General features: G+C 35.7%; 1 protein-coding gene across 1 annotated transcript; it reads left to right on the top strand.

Annotated features, from left to right (window-relative positions):
• The first annotated feature begins 12,360 nt into the window (after positions 1 to 12,360).
• LOC140817875 (uncharacterized) lies at positions 12,361 to 15,806 on the top strand. Its single transcript, XM_073177668.1, has 4 exons — positions 12,361 to 13,668; positions 14,014 to 14,508; positions 14,652 to 14,851; positions 15,356 to 15,806. Exons 1-4 carry the CDS (start codon positions 12,361 to 12,363, stop codon positions 15,804 to 15,806), a joined length of 2,454 nt encoding a protein of 817 aa, XP_073033769.1.
• The last annotated feature ends 4,964 nt before the right edge of the window (positions 15,807 to 20,770 follow it).

Below are 20,770 nucleotides of genomic sequence, written 5' to 3'. Positions count from 1 at the left end.
TTGATACTTAGGGAATCATGTATACGATGCTGCTAGGCATTTAACATGATTGGTTAGGTACTATCAGACTTGAGTTCTGACGTTCTTATTATCAAGGAGTTGATAAGTAAGAATGGAGCAACTGGGGCATTCTCATATAAGGACATGTTTAGTCCCGAATCATATTGAGATGTGAACCCACGGCTAGTTGTACCATTGAACCATTGAGGTCACACAAGTGCTAAATTTCTAGATCTAGTTGAGAAGGAAAATAGTTCAATGTGTTCAACGACTTATAAAGAGTTTATAAGCGCAAAGAAAAATATAAGTATGACTTCTATAAGAGAATTATGGGGAATATAACTTTTAATTTATGGAAGTGTTCCTAAATTAAAAGATGGGTCAAATAAATAATATATTTGAAAATTGTAATTTTCATAAACATTATTATGGACTAAACTAAATTAATTCAAGTGTTGAATTAATTAAAAACTAGTGGACCTAGTAGAGTCAAAATAATTAAATTAATTCAAGTGTTGAATTAATTAAATAACATCGGGTCTTATAGAGCCTAATTAGAAATAATTATTATACTAGTGGTCTTGAATAAATTCAAGGAAGGTTTAATTGGTCTCAAATTTGTTTGAGACATTTAAATTAAAGTCCATGGGCTTTGTAACTATTACAAGCCCAAATAAAAATGCATGCTTGGGAGGTGAAGAATTGGAGGGAACTTTTTCAACAAACAATGTTTCATGCAAGTTTTAATTTCTCCTCCCTCTTTCTTCCTAGCACATGGCCGAAACTTCTACACAATATTCTCTCAACTTTTGCTTCTTCAATTGTTGAGGAAAGCATACACTTCTCAAAGAAAAATCCTCTAATTTTTCTAGTGTAAAATTAGAGTGGATCTACCTTGTTAGTGGTGGACCTAATTTTGAAGGAAGGAGTCCATCTGAGCAAGGAGTGGTGTTGGAAGCTTGTAGATTGTCTAACTTCAAAAGCTAAGTTGTTTATGACTTAGTTGTAGCCAAAACATCAATCTTTGTGATTGATAGGTATATTTCTAAAACACTCTATGTATGACATTTTTGTATTTTATGGTATTTGCTACACACAATAAGTTTGGGTGCTCGGTTGTCTTGTTCAAAAACATTATTTCCAACTTCTGTTGTGCTCTCGGGCACAGTAACCGATCCCTTTTCAGATTGTGCTACACCTTCCAGATTAAATTATTTCTAGGTAGGATTTGGGTGTAAAGTAATTTTTGTACTTTTGGGAGGGTTTACTATTTTTCAAGAATTTCCATCTTTTTTTTGGCATTTTCTCACAATTTTTAGCTCTTTTTCTGGTGATTCTTTTTCTGAATGAATTTATGTGGTTTTCTAATGAAATGGGCTATTTTTCAAGAATTTCCATCTTTTGTTTTTGGCATTTTCTCACCATTTTTAACTCTTTTTTAGGTGTGATTCTTTTTCTGGATGAATTTATGTGGTTTTCTAATGAAATGGAGCTTTTTATAGGCATGATTAAGAGGAGTTCGTGGTTTATATGACGCAAAATGTCAAGGCATTTTTTACACCTAGCTAATATTAAGCAAACCTCATAACATATATATATATATATATATATATATATATATATATATGTTATGAGGTTTGCTTAATATTAGCTAGGTGTAAAAAATGCCTTGACATTTTGCGTCATATAAACCACGAACTCCATATATATATATATATATATATATATATATATATATATATATATATATATATATATATATATATATATATATATATATATATATATATATATATATATTCCAGAGTGGGTTTCTGATGTAGAAATTGGTACGCTACTGAACCTATTCGTTTGTTGATCTTAAAGGACCCAAAAAAAACTTGGTTGTAACTTTCCACTTCTTCTTCCTCGAACATCCCTTTTCTTGGTGTTACCTTCATAAGCACACGGTCATGAATTTGAACTCTCACTACAAGAAAATCTTAATTCAACAACACATCAAAGATAACGGTCTTTTATAAAAAACGTTTTGTTTTGTCTTTTAACGACGGATTCAAGAAAAACCGTTGTCGTAGGCTCAAAAAACCCGCTCAACGACAAAGGTTCTTAAAAACTGTTGTCCTTGATATGTCTACGACAACGGTTTTAAAAAACGTTGTCTATTAACGTGTTTTTTTGGTCTACGACAACGGTTTTTAATAACCGTTGTCTATTAGCTTGTTTTTTTTGGGCTACGACAACGGTTTTTAAAAACCGTTGTCTATTAGCTTGTTTTTTTGGGCAACGACAAAAACCGTTGTCTATTAGCGGTTTTTTTTCGAGCTACGACAACGGTTTTTAAAAACTGTTGTCTATTAGCTTGTTTTTTTGTTGCCCTACGACAACGGTTTTAAAAAACGTTGTCTATTATTGTGTTTTTTTGGGCAACGATATTCTCTCAACTTTTGCTTCTTCAATTGTTGAGGAAAGCATACACTTCTCAAAGAAAAATCCTCTAATTTTTCTAGTGTAAAATTAGAGTGGATCTACCTTGTTAGTGGTGGACCTAATTTTGAAGGAAGGAGTCCATCTGAGCAAGGAGTGGTGTTGGAAGCTTGTAGATTGTCTAACTTCAAAAGCTAAGTTGTTTATGACTTAGTTGTAGCCAAAACATCAATCTTTGTGATTGATAGGTATATTTCTAAAACACTCTATGTATGACATTTTTGTATTTTATGGTATTTGCTACACACAATAAGTTTGGGTGCTCGGTTGTCTTGTTCAAAAACATTATTTCCAACTTCTGTTGTGCTCTCGGGCACAGTAACCGATCCCTTTTCAGATTGTGCTACACCTTCCAGATTAAATTATTTCTAGGTAGGATTTGGGTGTAAAGTAATTTTTGTACTTTTGGGAGGGTTTACTATTTTTCAAGAATTTCCATCTTTTTTTTGGCATTTTCTCACAATTTTTAGCTCTTTTTCTGGTGATTCTTTTTCTGAATGAATTTATGTGGTTTTCTAATGAAATGGGCTATTTTTCAAGAATTTCCATCTTTTGTTTTTGGCATTTTCTCACCATTTTTAACTCTTTTTTAGGTGTGATTCTTTTTCTGGATGAATTTATGTGGTTTTCATATATATATATATATATATATATATATATATGTTATGAGGTTTGCTTAATATTAGCTAGGTGTAAAAAATGCCTTGACATTTTGCGTCATATAAACCACGAACTCCATATATATATATATATATATATATATATATATATTCCAGAGTGGGTTTCTGATGTAGAAATTGGTACGCTACTGAACCTATTCGTTTGTTGATCTTAAAGGACCCAAAAAAAACTTGGTTGTAACTTTCCACTTCTTCTTCCTCGAACATCCCTTTTCTTGGTGTTACCTTCATAAGCACACGGTCATGAATTTGAACTCTCACTACAAGAAAATCTTAATTCAACAACACATCAAAGATAACGGTCTTTTATAAAAAACGTTTTGTTTTGTCTTTTAACGACGGATTCAAGAAAAACCGTTGTCGTAGGCTCAAAAAACCCGCTCAACGACAAAGGTTCTTAAAAACTGTTGTCCTTGATATGTCTACGACAACGGTTTTAAAAAACGTTGTCTATTAACGTGTTTTTTTGGTCTACGACAACGGTTTTTAATAACCGTTGTCTATTAGCTTGTTTTTTTTGGGCTACGACAACGGTTTTTAAAAACCGTTGTCTATTAGCTTGTTTTTTTGGGCAACGACAAAAACCGTTGTCTATTAGCGGTTTTTTTTCGAGCTACGACAACGGTTTTTAAAAACTGTTGTCTATTAGCTTGTTTTTTGTTGCCCTACGACAACGGTTTTAAAAAACGTTGTCTATTATTGTGTTTTTTTGGGCAACGACCGTTGTCTATTAGCGGTTTTTTTCCGAGCTACGACAACGGTTTTTAAAAACCGTTGTCGTAGAATTTTTTTAAAATAATTTGTAGTATTATAATACACTACAACGGTTTTTAAAAATCTAGATGTTTACTCTAGATTATCTCTTGTATGATATCAGATGGTATGATCATGTTTTTCCCATATTTGGTACTTCGTAACCTCTCCATATCCTAATTGAGGAGAGTTTGACATTTACGTCCATATAAAGCCCCATATGCAGTATTTGAATAATAGACAGGTACCTGTTGCTATAGGCGAATTCCACCAAAGATAAGTGTTTTCCCCAATTCTTGCAAAATCTACCACACATGCGTGCAACATGTCTTCTAGTATTTGAATAGTTAGTTCAGATTTATTGTTAGTACAGTGCCCAAAAACTAGTACACATAAACTCCATGCATGATTGAATTAATTTATTTATTTAGTTAAGAATTTAAGCAATGCATGTTATGTGTTAAAATATATATATATATATATATATATATATATATATATATATATAAATTTTATCATGTAATTTAAAATGTTTTCTCGAGTTTAGTTTTTCAGACGAATTAATGCTCGCTACAGAACCGGGAAAGAAGACTATAGACGATTAAGATGTTAAAATTTTAAGTCATATTTTTATTTTAAGTCAAGAAAATAGGATTTTAAAAGATTTATAAATTTTAGCATTTTTATGGATATATTTAATTTATCGAGTGAAATAGAAATATAAAGTATTTTAATTAACAAAACTTGAAAATAAGGGATTTAAATATGTCCATGCGAAATAAAATATTTTTATAATTATTTTTATGACTTAATTAAATTGGGTAGTATTTATTTATTGGTAGAATTTTAAAATTTGTAGGACCCTTAATTTCAAAAGTTGGAGGGCTAAAATAGTAAATTTAATTAGTGTTTTAATTAAACTAAAAAACCTAATCATTATCCCATTTAAATACAAGAGTCCTGCCATATCCTAGACATAAAACCCACGGCCACACACAACCCACACATTGAACACACACACAAGCCACACGCACATAAAATACGTAATTGGTGAATTGGATTCTTTTGGCTCCTTTTTATAGCAACCACTATTACCAAAACATCACCCCATTATTCTGAAGGATTTTAGATCCTTGAAGCAAGAAAAATGCAGCGCAATGCCCTCAGTTTGTCCTTTGTTCTTCCCCGCGTCCATATTCGATAATTCGTGTATTTTAATGCAAAGGCATGTCTAAAATTTTCTTTAATGCATCGATCATGTTATATTATGTATTTTGATATAAATCATGCATGAAAATTCATTTTTTATGTGCAAGAAATTATGCAAACGGATTTGAAACCGTTTTCTGAAAATTTAGTGCAAGAATATAGTGTTCTTGAGGATTCTCGATCGAAGACTTCGGTTGGATCGCCTGGGCTGCTACTACTGTGTATGGCCATGAATTAGGGTGTGTTTAGACACTGGTAAGTGATCCAGGTATGGTCAGTGTGGGGACCCGGACGCTAATTCATTCCTTAATCATCTTTAGGAATATTTCAAACAATTAGAATAAACAGGGTCTAAATTTTTGTTTTTAAATACAAAGCGGAAACGTAATATAATTAAATTCAAATTACATATTAAACATAACATACAATTATTGTATGATCTACAATAATTCAACTAGGTTCAACTACATATCCGTACTGAATCCTAAGTTGCTTCTGAAGCCCGGATCTCCACGCTATCTAGTCCAGCCTCATTCTCTTCTTGACCCTGATCTTATCCCACATGTTGCCATGCACACATACAAACAAGACAACAGCCGGATAACTCCGGTGAGATATAAATATCCCAGTATAAACAATGTATAAATGCAATCATATAAAACATATATAAAAGCATAACCAAACATTAAAACATGTATCTAATCTGACTACATGAATCAATGACACGTTATCTGATCTTATCTTATTTCTAATCTAGGGATCCCGATCTAATTTAGACTTTGGTATGCCGTATCGAGTGTCTACAATAGACGTCGATCTACATCTAAGCTCATCGATACACCGTAAGTCTAGGGTCTTAGCAGTTCTGACAAAGACTTAGACTTGGGCATGCTATATCGAGTGTCTACAATAGACGTCGATCTACATCTAAGCTCATCGGTATACCACAAGTCTAGGGTCTTAGCAGTTCTGTCCAAGACTTGGCGGTTCTGCCCTAGCTAGGCTGATCTGTCCTAGACTCAAACTCTGGCTCTGCTATCATTCAATAGACTAAACATATCAATCTGATAATCTGCAAATATCAATGCAATAAAATATAGTATGCGATTTTGGGAAACTCAAGTCAAACCTAACTCGAGTTGTGCAATCCCGAATCAACATTTATTTATACCTTTGTCTTCTCGGTCTGACAAAGACGAAGTCTTGTATTCTGATCTATCCATACCCAGTCTGGCAATGACAATCACATAGATACAATATCAGTATATATCTCAATTCAAAACCTGTTCTGATCAATACTCAAATCAGTATATAATCTGATCCATATCTGAACAAGGTACAATCTAATTCATATCAACGATATCACGATACAATCGAAATCATTACTGAATCTGATCAATCTAATTCAACTGATGTTTCGACGACATAACGATACAGTCTCGATAACCCCGTCAATACAATATCACCAGATATCCATTACAAATCATAACCCATATCCGATACAATTTGTAATCAGTCTATAATCCAAATATGTCCAATCTCAATCAATATAATCAGAAAATCATAACAATTTCATAATCAATCTGTTCTTCAATCCGGTTTCGATTCTACGATTTGTAGTATTCCCAGAACACATAATAATGATCAAATAATAATTCTCCCAATATCAGAATTTCAAATGATAACAAAACTCAATAAAACTTACATCCAGTTGTAGCGGTCAATGAGAGGAGTACAGTACCGTGTCCGGAAATCAAAATCTGATAATCGAACTCACACAATCAAAATTCTAAAAAAAATGATGCTTTGAGGGAATTTCAGAGAAATTGTCTCGGTTCTTGCTGGAGGAAAGTGAAGGAATTGAAACTTTTATATGTCAAAGCATGACAAGTGTCCCACCAAGTCATAATTTGCACTTTAGTCCCTGGATTCTTCACTATTTGCAATTCAGCCCTCAATAACTTTTTTTAATTCAATTTCAATCCTACTTAATTATAAAAATCGTGGAATTTAATTCATCATTCCAAAATTCGTAAATTAAATAATCTCGGATTAAAGTGATATAATCTCGGGCCTTACAGTCAGCAACTTTTTTTTTAGCGTGGGAAGTAGGAGGCGTGAATAATGGTATGTAGGTGCTGTTCTTGGGTTTTGTCGCTTGGTTGAGTGCAGGGACTGGACTTCGGCTCAGGCCTACGGTTTAGGTAGTCTCTAAGAGTCCTAGGACAACCCTAGTTAAGGTTGTTCAAGGTGTGGCTGGACTGGAAAAGCATTGGGACAGAAAAAAGCGGACATGCGCAGGTTCAGGTGCATGTAAGGGGCTATAGGTGTTCGATCTTGTGGTTCAGCATATGGTTGGACTATGGTTCTTGTCTATAGTTTGGGGAATTTCTTAGGGTCCTAGGATGAGTCTTGTTATGATGTTTCATGGCCTGTAGTGGCAGATAGGTGGCTGGAACCAGAAAAACTACAGCTGAACAGAATTGGCCCTCACATGAGGGGCTGTCAGGGTCTTACTGGTTTTGTGTGACTTGGGCACAGGTTTGGGCTGGACCAGGGGCTTAAGTTGAGTATAAGGTTCGAGTGTAGGGCTTGTTTCGGGTCCTGTTCACGTTGGTTTAGGCGTGAAGTCGTGAGAAGCGTATATGGGTCGTATTTTGTCTCCATGAGTCGTTTTCAGGCGTTGGGTGTTGTTCATGGTTTAAGGGTTTTTGTCATGGTTCGGGGTTGTCTTAGGCTCTTGGACAGTGGGTTAGGATGTTGGCTAAGTATGGTTTGAGTATTGAGTCGTTTGGCAAGTCGTAAGTTATTTATTTAATCCGAGAATAGTATCTGTCCGAGTGAGCCTTCGGGGCTATAGTTGATTGGTTAAATTATAAATTTGTGGAAGCATGTCCAGGACAATCCAACGAGGTTCACGATATCCGTAAGTATGTATGACGTGCAAAACAATTATTTTTGAGGTATGCAATTTGTTTTGTGGCCAAATTATGTTACGGGTTTGGAAGCCAGAGAATGTGTCCGGGGACCTCTCCAACCTCTTCGGAGGAATTATGTTATGTTTGGGAGCGGACATCCAGTCCAAGAGCTGTGGTGATCCCTGCCAACCTAGTATTGTTGTTTAGTTTGATCAAACGATTTATGTTTTGGGCTACTTGCGTTAAACAAAACTCTACAAAAAATTATTTACGTTTACGATTATGCATGAAAAGTATGAAATATGATTTATTATTTTTATGAATGGTTTATGCAAGAAAGTCACCTTATAAATATTTATGATTATAATATTTTACGCACGAACTAAGTTTAAATTGCATTGATTTTATTACGTATTACTTGTTATTCGCGATTTATGCATGCTGAGTCATTAGGCTCACTGTACTTAATCAATGCAGATGATATAGTAGAGGAGACGAGAGGCGATGACCAGTGAACAGTCTCGGGCCAGTGGCTATGCAAACCCGAGGACCTTCTAGTTTATGGGATTTTATTTATGCACGTTTAAAACTATTTTCTCAAATTTTATTGCACTGATTTTTGGGACTAGCATGCTAAAATTTCTATATAAGTTAGACATTTTCAAATTATGGTGGATGCTTTTAAATTGGGATTTTATGGTTGTCATATTTAAGATGATAGAATTTTAATATTAATATTATTTTAGTATGCGTGGTAACCGTTATTTATTTTGCGATTTATATTTATAATAACATTATTTAATAAGAAAATTTTAAATTTTTCCGCAAATATTAAAATAATATTATTTTAAGACACGGTTCGTCTCTAGATGTGCAGTTTTGCTGAAGTTTAGTTTCATTCCAAAACATTCTGGTAAATTTTTCCATAGTCTTGATGTGAACTCTGGATCTCGATTTGAGACAATGATGATAGAGATTCCGTGTAACCATATGATTTTTGATAGAGTTTGGCTCGCTTATTCACTCCTACTTTTTCTCATAAACTATTGTGGCCTCCTTAGATTGGTGGAAGTTGATAAGTGAAATTTATTGTACTTTTATTACTTGTTTTTAACTTGGAATTTTGTGATTCTTGAGCAGGTTTTAAGTGATTTGTTGTTGTTTTTGTTGTTATAGTTTGGAAGCTTAGAATGAGAATTTGGAGTAGTAAATTGTTGAATTGGAAGTGTAAAAGATAAAAAAAGGCCGAAGCTGCAGCGCTCCCGCGCTAACAAAGAGACCGCACCCACGGTCAATGTGCAAGAATTTTTGCCGAAGCTGTACCGCACCCGCGGTCTTTGACAGACAAAGTCCGGAAATTATGAAATTTGGTGTGCTACGCATGGGAGTTGATGACTTTTGTGTTTTGCGTGCAAAGACTTGTCTAGGACTATAAAAGGCTTCTATTATTTACTATCTAGGGTATTGAGGATCCAAGGGAAGATTAGTGGAGGCTAGAAGATTGAAGATCCAAGTGCATCATTCTTAGGAAATCTCTTGCACACTTCTGGAGAGAAATATCTTGCACACCAAACTCTTGTTCTAAGTTATTCTTTCTTTATTTTTATTTAATATGTCTTGTTTAAGATTCATGTGATGTTGTGTTGTTTGTATTATTATGAACTAATTCTTATTTCTAGAGGAAAGATGGAACAAGACTAGAAACCATGTGTTGGGATTTATGAATTATGCTATATAAGTTTTCCTTATTGTTCATTTGTATTTTTCAAATCTTAATGCTTTCATTTTACTGGCCTTAGCTTGAATGATTCTTATGTTTAAAATTTATCACTTGGAAAAGGGAATTTATAAACAAGAAAGGAAAAATACATCGATGGTATTTATATAGTTCGGGAGGACATATATTGATATTGAAGCCATTAAAAGAAGTTATTGCTTATTGTGTTATTTAATTATATATTGTTGACGGGGACATTACAATCCTTTGTTAGATAATTAGTATCTACTTAGCAATCGGAAGATGGAGTAGATAATTTAGAATTCTTGGCTAATGAATAAGAAGGACATTTATAATATAGCTACACAAAATAACATATGGTGGATAGTTGCGTGAAATCGGACCTCTTGATCTTTTATTCCATTGTTGTTTACTACTATTTGGTACTATAATTAAATTTATTTTCAATCTAGTTATTGGTGCAAACAAATATGTCAATTGATTATTCTAAATAAAGTCGAGACTATTTCAATTAGAAGCACTAATATAAGTTTAGAAATACATTCCTCGTGGGATCGACACTTGTACTCAAAATTATATTTTACTATAACTTGACGTCGTGCACTTGCGAGCAATCAAGAAAACGTGCAACAAGTTTTTGGCGCCGTTGCCGGGGAGTGTTTATTATAAATTTATATTAGTATTGTTACCAATTAGTCTAGATTTTAATTTAGAGCTGTTTTTGCTGTTTTACATTAAACATTGATTTTTTTTCTTATCTTTGTTTAACAGTGCATGCGAAGATCGCAAAATCTTGACTTGCTTATCTTTGATCCTGAGATCGAAAGAACCACAAGAAGATTAAGAAAGGCAAGAAGAGAAGAGATTCGAGCAATGGCTGATAACAGAGATAATGAAAATCCACCCCCTGCAATACCCATCAGAGATCATTTTAGACCGGTATTAAATGCTCATTACTCGGGCATAGCACGAGGGACTATTAATGCAAACAACTTTGAGCTCAAGCCCGCATTGATAAACATGGTTCAACAGAATCAGTTTGGGGGAGCAGCTACTGCAGATCCTCATCTACATCTCAGAACATTCCTTGAAATCACTGACACGGTAAAAATAAATGGTGTTTCTGATGATATAATTCGATTGCGCTTGTTTCTTTTTTCTCTTAGGGACCAAGCAAGAGGATGGCTCCAATCGCTTCCTTTGGGGAGTATCACTACATGGCAGGAGTTAGCAACCAAGTTTCTTGCTAAATATTTTCCACCTGCGAAGTCTGCACAGTTGAAAATTGAGATAAGTACTTTTAGGCAGACTGACTTTGAGCAATTATATGAGGCATGGGAACGGTATAAGGAGTTGTTGAGGAGGTGTCCAAACCATGGTTTTGAAGATTGGGTACAAATTGAATTGTTTTACAATGGTTTGAATGGACAAACAAGAGGCACTATGGATGCAGCAGCTGGTGGCACGATATTTGCAAAATCACCTGATCAAGCATATGATTTGCTTGAACAGATGACCATTAACAATTATCAGTGGCCGTCTGAGAGGTCAAGAGTAAAGAAGCAAGCTGGAATTTATGCCATAGATCCTATTACATCACTCACCGCTCAAGTTTCAGCTTTAACAACTCAAATTGCAGCAATGAATAAGGCTAGTACATCAGAGGTTGAAAATGCATCTGTTGTTACTGAAGAACCACATATTCCTGATGAGGCTCATTATATCAATAATAGGAATTTTGGTGGCTACGGAGGATATCGAGGTAACCCTCCCCCTAACACTTATCATCCTGGTTTGAGAAATCATGAAAATTTTTCATATGCTAATAATAAGAATGTGTTGAATCCTCCACCGGGGTTCAATACACCAAAGGGGGAAGGAAAACCTTCACTTGAGGATCTAGTTGGGACATTTGTTGGAATCTAGTAAAAGGATGGCTATGACTGAATCTCGTCTTGTTGGCGTGGAAACTCACATGGGAAATATGGGTGCCACAATGAAATCATTGGAGACACAGATTGGACAATTGGCTAATGCATTGAGAGATCAAAATAAAGGTCAATTCCAAAGTATTACTGAAGTGAATCCAAAGGATCAATGCAAAGCTGTAACTTTGAGAAGTGGAAAAGAACTAGAGGTACAAAAATCCAAAGAGAATGAGGGAAATGAGAAGACCGTTGAAAAAGAGGAAACTGAGGGATCCAAAGCTGAAGTTGAAGTTGAACAACCTCCGGTATTTAAGCCAACTCTTCCATATCCGCAGAGGTTCAAAAAGAAGAAATTGGATGATCAATTTACAAATTTTTTGGAGATTTTCAAGAAGATTCACATCAATATTCCATCTGCTGATGCTTTAGAGCAAATGCCAAACTATGCAAAGTTCATCAAAGATGTGATGTCAAAGAAGAGGAGGTTGCAAGAGTTTGAGACAGTGAAGTTGACCGAAGAGTGTAGCGCCATTCTCCAAAAGAAGCTACCACAGAAACTCAAAGATCCAGAGAGTTTTACTATACCTTGCATTATTGGTGGTACTCAAGTTAATAAAGCTTTATGTGATCTTGGAGCAAGTATTAATCTTATGCCATTTTCTACTTATAGGGACTTGAAGCTTGGAGAGGTAAAACCAACCACTATAACTTTGCAACTTGCGAATTGGTCACTCACTTATCCTCATGGAATTGTTGAAGATGTTTTGGTAAAAACTGACAAGTTTATCTTCCCTGCTGATTTTGTAATACTTGATATGGAAAAAGATCAAGATGCTCCATTGATTTTTGGGCGACCCTTCTTGGCCACTGGAAAAGCATTGATAGATGTACACAAAGGAGAACTCACCTTGAGAGTTGGTGGAGAAGCTGTGATATTCAACATCTATAAGGCTATTAAAGGTAATGACGAGGTGAGTACTTGTAAAAGCATTGATATTGTTGAATCTTGTGTTGCTGAGATTGATATAAGTCATACAGTAAAAGATCCATTAGAAATATGCCTTTCTAGTGCTGTGAGTAGAGTTGGGAATGATGATTGGAAATTGAGGGAACAACTTTTGGCTCTTGAGGAGTTGCCAAAGGTGAAGGAAGCTGCACATGAAAATTTGGAAGAGGACAAGTGTTCAGAAATTATACCTTCATCCCCTGTTTTGAAGGAATTGCCAAGCCATCTTTGTTATGCTTTCTTGGGTGAGAATTCGACATATCCGGCAATTATCTCTTCCTCTCTTACTTTAGATGAAAAAGAAAAATTGTTGAGAGTGTTGAGGAAATTTAAAACTGCATTTGGGTGGTCGATTTCTGATATCAAGAGGATTAGTCCTACCATATGCATGCATAGTATTTTAATGGAGGAGTCATATGCTCCTTATTTAGATCATCAAAGGAGGCTTAATCCAGCCATGAAAGAGGTAGTGAAAAATGAAGTGTTGAAATTGTTAAATGCTGGAGTTATTTATGCTATTTCTGACAGCAGTTGGGTGTCTCCTATGCAAGTAATGCCTAAAAAGGGTGGAATAACTGTGGTAAAGAATGAAAATGATGAACTAATATCTACTCGTACTGTGACTGGATGGCGAGTATGTACTGATTATAGGAAGTTGAACAATGCCACACGAAAAGATCATTTTCCATTACCTTTTATTGACCAAATGCTTGATAGACTTGCTGGTTATTGTAACTACTGTTTCTTAGATGGTTATTCAGGTTATAACCAGATTGCTATAGCTCCGGAGGATCAAGAGAAGACAACTTTCACGTGTCCTTATGTCACGTTTGCTTTTAGAAGGATTCCTTTTGGGCTATGTAATGCACCTGCTACTTTTCAGAGGTGTATGATGGCCATTTTTGCATACATGGTGGAGGAAATCATGGAAGTCTTCATGGATGATTTCTCGGTATTTGGCTCTTCATTTGATCACTGTTTACATAACATTTCCCTTGTTTTGCAGAGATGTCAAGAAAAGAACTTAGTTCTTAATTGGTAAAAGTGTCATTTTATGGTTCAAGAGGGTATTGTTCTTGGACATAAAGTGTCTTCAAAGGGATTAGAGGTAGACAGAGCCAAAGTGGTTGCAATTGAAAAGCTTCCACCACCGAAGAACATCAAAGGGATAAGGAGTTTCTTAGGACACGCCGGCTTTTATCGTAGATTTATCAAAGATTTTTCTAAGATTTCTAAACCTTTGTGTAATTTTCTTGAAAAGGAATCCACTTTCATTTTTAATGATGATTGTCTGCAGGCATTTGAGAAGATCAAGAAGGCATTGGTGACAGCACCAATCATGATAGTACCATATTGGAAGGAGCCCTTCGAATTGATGTGCGATGCTAGTGATTATGCAGTAGGTGTGGTGTTGGGCCAAAGGCGTGATAAATTTTTTATATCAATCTACTATGCAAGTCGAACCATGGATGCTGCACAACAAAATTACACAAATACTGAAAAGGAGATGCTTGCAGTAGTATTTGCATTTGACAAGTTTAGACCTTACTTGGTTGGAACGAAGGTAATTGTTTTCACTGACCATGCAGTTATTCGATATCTATTTGCCAAAAAGGATGCAAAACCACGCTTGATGAGGTGGATCTTAATGCTCCAAGAGTTTGATTTTGAAGTTAAAGATAGAAAGGGGTGTGAAAATCAAGTAGCTGATCACTTGTCACGATTCGAACTTGAAGATAAAAAATATGAAGGAATCATAAAAGAAGCATTTCCAGACGAACAACTTTTTGAGGTAAGTTCAGTACTCCCTTGATTTTCTGACATTGCGAATTTTTGTCTTGTGGTATTCTTCCTCCAGATCTGAATCACCATCAGAAAAATAAGTTCTTCCATGATATCAAAATTTTCTTCTGGGATGATTCTTGTGTGTATAAGAGATGTGCTGACCAAGTGATTAGGAGATGTGTTGACGGTGTCGAAGCACACCAAATTCTTGAGCTATGTCATTCATCCGCATACGGTGGACATTTTGGAGCGACACGAACTGCAGCTAAGGTATTGCAATCAGGTTTTTTCTGGCCTACTTTGTTTAAGGATAGCTATACCTTAGTGAAATCAAGTGATAGGTGCCAAAGGTTAGGAAACATCTCTAGGCGTCACGGATTGCCACTGACAAATATTTTGGAAGTAGAACTTTTTGATGTCTGGGGCATATATTTCATGGGACCCTTTCCCCCTTCTTTTGGTCAATCTTATATATTATTAGCTGTAGATTATGTTTCGAAATGGGTGGATGCAATCGCCACCAGTACTAATGATGCTTGTGTTGTAGTTAAGTTTGTGCACAAGAACATCTTCACTAGGTTTGGAACACCGAGAGCCATCATAAGTGACGAAGGTACGCATTTTTGCAATAGAATTTTCAACTCACTTTTGGCTAAATACAATGTGAAGCACAAAGTGGCACTAGCATATCATCCTCAGTCGAATGGACAAGCTGAAGTATCAAACCGGGAAATTAAGCAAATACTGGAAAAGACTGTCAACACCAACCGGAGAGATTGGGCTATGAAGTTGGATGATGCGTTATGGGCTTATCGGACTACATTCAAGACGCCTATTGGGATGTCTCCCTATAGGCTAGTGTTTGAGAAAGCATGTCATCTGCCATTGGAGTTGGAGCATAGAGCATTTTGGGCTGTGAAGAAATTAAATTTTGATTTGAAAGCTTCTGGTGACGTTAGAAAACTGCAGTTGAGCGAGATGGATGAATTCCGAAACGAAGCATATGAGAATGCCAAGATCTACAAAGAGAAAACTAAGAAGTGGCATGACAAAATCATTGTAAGAAGGGAGCTCAAACCAGGACAACAAGTACTACTGTTTAACTCTCGTCTGAAGTTGTTCCCTGGTAAGCTAAAGTCGCGTTGGTCAGGGCCGTTTGTTGTGGAAACGGTGTCTCAGAATGGGGCTATCGAGTTAAAATGCAGTGATGGGAGAACCTTCAAAGTCAACAGACAGCGGGTTAAGCCGTACTATGGGACTAAAGTAAGGAATATCGACAGTGTCAAGCTGAGCGAACCAAACTGATCAGAAAAATGATAGTTGGGCTGAAGACGTTAAACCAAGCGCTTATTGGGAGGCAACCCAAATTTTTGTTTCTCTATTGCATTTTGGTTTTGATTTTTTTTTTTTTTGTATTATGATTATTTTTGGTTGTGTACTTTTAGTATAGTGTGTGTTTGTATCTTCCCAAATCTAATGAATTCCAATTATTTCTTTTCAGGACTAAAAATTGGAGAAGAAAAAAATTCCCGAAGGAATACCGCACCTGCGGTACAATTTGGAACGTTCCTGCAGTGTTTAAGACAGAAAATGTAAGGAATTTACTGAAGCTACACCGCACCCGCGGTATAGTCTTGAGCGCACCCGCGCTTATGGTGTATACAAAATTAAAAGAGTTCCCGAAGCTACACCGCACCCGTGGTATATTCTTGAGCGTACCCGCGCTACATTTTCCGAATGAACACCGCACCCGCGGTCCGTTGCACACTGCACCCGCGGTAGCTGAATAATGAATTTCAAAGCAACTGCCGAAAGCACACCGCACTCGCGGTCCCTTGCAGACCGCACCCGCGGTCGACATTTTAAAAATCAGAATGGGGCTGAAACGACGCATAAACGAAGAACCCTTCTCCATTTTCTCTCCTCAACTTCGAAAAACTCCACTCACAATACATTCTACACTCAAATTTTGATCTTTCAAGCACAAAAATACAATCCACACCTACATAACTTCACAAAATCCACTCAAATTTCCATCTACATTTCATACAAAATAAACACCAAGCCTAGGGTTTAAAAGGGGTTCGAAAATTTCACAAAAAGTATTGATTGGTGCTTCGAATTTGTTCTTCAAAGAAACATTTGAACACTCAAGGTGAGCAAATCTATACTACATTTGCTTTGAATTCGAAATTATTGGTGTTATTTGTTATGGAAGGAAATTACATTTTGTGAAGTACATTGTTGATATTGTTGATCGGATTGTTGTGTATATTGTTGAGGTGTGGATATTGTGAGTATTAAGTTTGGGGGAGTGCAAGAATCATTAAATTTAGTGAAGTGGATTGAAGGGTAAGAAGTTGATTTGAAGGTGTTTGATAAAATGCCTCCAAGAAAGAAACAATCCAAGGGTGATTCATCATCTGCAAATTACGATGCAAACAGGTTTTGGGACGAGAAAGCGGAGGAGAACTATGGAAAAATTTTGAACAAAAGCATTGTAAAAGAAAGGGGATTTGATTTGAGTTTTCCTCGATCCGAAATTGGATTAATGCTTACTGCTCGGCATTGGGAGGAATTTGGCAGGCAGTCACAAGATGTTGTCTTTCGTTGGTGAGAGAATTTTATGCTAACCTCAAGGTTAGGCATGATCAATTGAAGGTGTTGGTGCGAGAAAAAATGGTAGCCTTTGATGCACATACGATCAATACGTTATATGGTATCCCTCCAGTAATGCACGATGAATATGAAAAATAACGGACTGAGCATGTTGATTATAATAATATTCTTCAAACAATTTGCATAGAGAGAGCAGAGTGGAGAATGAGGGATGATGTGCATGTCAGCCTAGTAAATTCTGATCTGAAAAGTGTTGCCAAAGATTGGTATTCTTTTATTTATGCAAGGATTAAACCTACCGAGCATACCACCACTGTCATCAAGGAGAGAGCTATCCTTACTTTTTGCATCATGACGGGGTGGAAAATTGATTTAGGTCAATTGCTTCAGAGTTCGATGCTTGATTATGCAAAAGGTAATTCTCCTAGCGGACTCCTCCACCCTTCTCTTATCACTGCATTATGCCAGAACGCGGGAGTGACTTGGGCAATGAATGAAGAATTGTTAAAGCTGAAAAATTTCATTGTGGTAATTCAACCACATAGGTCAGTCAGAGGTGAACACGCTGCGGCACGTCGAGCTGAAATGGAATTCAACAGAAGAGCTGCAGAAATACGTGCCCATGCTCAAGCTCAATAACCACAACCGCAACCAAGAAATATGCGGGATAGATTAACTCAGTTGGAAGAGGAGATGCGCCAACAACGCCAAGATATGGATGAGTTTCAGTTTAGGACCGATACATTTATGGAATATATGATGGATTTTACGTCTGTCTTGGCTCAGCAATTTCCATCAGCTTCTTCCTCTGGTAATCCATTTCCACCTCCTCCACAGTGGCCACCCATATACCACCCGCCGGAGTTCCAACCATCCCAAGATGACGCAGATGATGAGGATGGCGATGACCACTGACGCTCGTTGCCCGAGGTATGTATTCTCCTCATTTTCATGATTATTTACATCGAGGACGATGCACATGTTTTAGTTTGGGGGAGATGTGATTTATTTTATTTTATTTTGTTTGTTTATTTTTTGAGTTGTTTGCTTGTGTGTGTGTAGTGTTTTAGTCATGAAATTTTTTATTTTGAAATGGCCAATGAAAAAAAAAATTGTATTGAAAAGAAAGGTCATGCATTTCATTTATGTTAATCATTCAATTTGATAAATTTAGAGAACAATCATGAGATTTGGTAAATTTGAGACTTATAATTTCTATACAACTCTGTGATTTTCATTTGAGATTGAAATAAACTTTTGCAAACACATATATGATTGAGGCAATATTTGATTTTATTTGGGCCTATTTATATTGTTCATAAATATTCATTTAAAGCCCTCTTGAGCCTATATGAGAAAAGAATTGTGTTCTTGAAATTTCTTGGAAGCCAAGCACTTTTCTTTTGAATATATATGTATTTGGTTGATGCATTGAGACACCATTTTCACGATGATTAAATTCTACTTTGTGTTGGTGAATTGAGATTTTGTCTAGAACTATCCAAACATCACTCGAGGTGAAATACGGACAAATTATGATTTAGGAATGATTTAAGTGATTTTTGGATCGATTGAGCCGTTCAAGCCACCAAATAAAATTAATTTATCATTTGTCACATCTTTGAGCTTATATGAATTTGAATGGCATACGTAAATATGTGTAAAAGACCCCATTCGAATATTCTTTCAATTATCCCACATTTACCAACCCTTTGAATATCTTATACAATTATTTCCTACCTTCTCAAGGGAGTAAGAATTCAAAAGATTAAAGAAAGTGATATTCTCCTACAAAAGAAAAGAAAAGAAAAATGATGGATGATGTTTGATTGAAGAAGTTGGAGAAACAGGGGAGAAAAAGAGATGAAATGAATAAAAAAATGGAAATAAAGAAAAAGTGGAGTTTGCAAAAGAGATAAAATTCAACTTACTCCCTTATTTGAACTCCTAATCTTTATTTGTAGCCATGAGCCAAGGCCTAACATTACAACCATTGAAAATCCTATTAACCTAGTCATAGTTGTCCAATATACTAGTGGAGAGTGATTGGGAGGATCTAGCTTATGGACAATCGATAAACACTTTCATTGAGTAAGAATCTTGATCAATTTTACACATACCTCATTGCATCAAATATTTATTGGGTATCCCTTTATTGAATGAATACTGCTTTGAACCCAATTTTTACCAGAAAATACCTCTTGATTTGTGTTTGAAAAAAAATAATTTGAAATCGATTGAGAATGTTTTGAAACATGAGTTGAAGAGAGTAGAAGTTAAGAAAATTAACTGATTGCATGATTATATCCGGATGAAAAATTGGTTGGATTGATTTGAATTGTGAATGCATGAAGAGTTAGTTAAAATATCTTGAGGCCAAGTTCTTTAAAGTATTTCATGACTTGTTTGTTTCGTTTTGTTTTGTTTTGCTCGGAACTAGCAAAATCTTAAGTTTGGTAGAGTTTGATAAGTGCAATTCATTGTACTTTTATTACTTGTTTTTAACTTGGAATTTTGTGATTTTTGAGCAGATTTTATGTGATTTGTTGTTGTTTTTGTAGTTTGGAAGCTTAGAATTAGAATTTGGAGTAGTAAATTGTTTAATTGGAAAGTGCAAAAGATAAAAAAAGGCCGAAGCTGCAGCGCTCCCGCGCTAATAAAGAGACCGCACCCACGGTCAATGTTCAATAATTTTTGCCGAAGCTGTACCGCACCCGCGGTCCCCTCTGCACTGCACCCGCGGCCACTGAATTTCGAAGATGAAAGTTTTCCCCGAAACAGCACCGCACCCGCGGTGCCATCTTTACCGCACCCACGGTCTTTGACAGACAAAGTCCGGAAATTCTGAAATTTGGTGTGCTGCGCATGGGAGTTGATGACTTTTGTGTTTTGCGTGCAAAGACTTGTTTAGGACTATAAAAGGCTTCTATTATTTACTATCTAGGGTATTGGGGATCCAAGGGATGATAAGTGGAGGCTAGAAGATTGAAGATCCAAGTGCATCATTCTTAGGAAATCTCTTGCACACTTCTGGAGAGAAATATCTTGCACTCCAAACTCTTGTTCTAATTTCTTCTTTCTTTATTTTTAGTTGATATGTATGTTTAAGATTCATGTGTTATTGTGTTGTTTGTATTATTATGAACTAATTCTTATTCTAGAGGAAAGATGGAACAAGACTAGAAACCATGTGTTGGGATTTATGAATTATGCTATATAAGTTTTCCTTATTTTTCATTTGTATTTTTCAAATCTTAATGCTTTCATTTTACTGGCCGTATCTTGAATGATTCTTATGTTTATAATTTATCACTTGGAAAAGGGAATTTATAAACAAGAAAGGGAAAAATACATCGATAGTATTTATATAGTTCGGAAGGACATATATTGATGTGAATATTTGTACGAATAAAAGCGAACACGATTAAAATTGAATCGCGCCCTCAATTTAATATCGAACAAAGAATCGTTGTGTTGTCCCGATCTTTTGAATCAAGTGTGTGTTGTGATATTCACCTCTAAACTATGAAAAGTGTAGCAACAAATAAACACGGAATAAACAATCGTGATTAGAATGAACCTTCGAAGAACTAGTCTAAGACAATCCGCACAAGAACGCTCGACAAACGCCACAAAGTTGAAAACATTGA

The sequence above is a fragment of the Primulina eburnea genome, chromosome 17 (genome assembly GCF_022965805.1).
Source record: "Primulina eburnea isolate SZY01 chromosome 17, ASM2296580v1, whole genome shotgun sequence".
In the NCBI taxonomy this organism is placed as follows: domain Eukaryota; kingdom Viridiplantae; phylum Streptophyta; class Magnoliopsida; order Lamiales; family Gesneriaceae; genus Primulina; species Primulina eburnea.
Note: the sequence above shows the minus strand (reverse complement) of the source record. Positions and strands in the feature narration are given on the sequence as shown.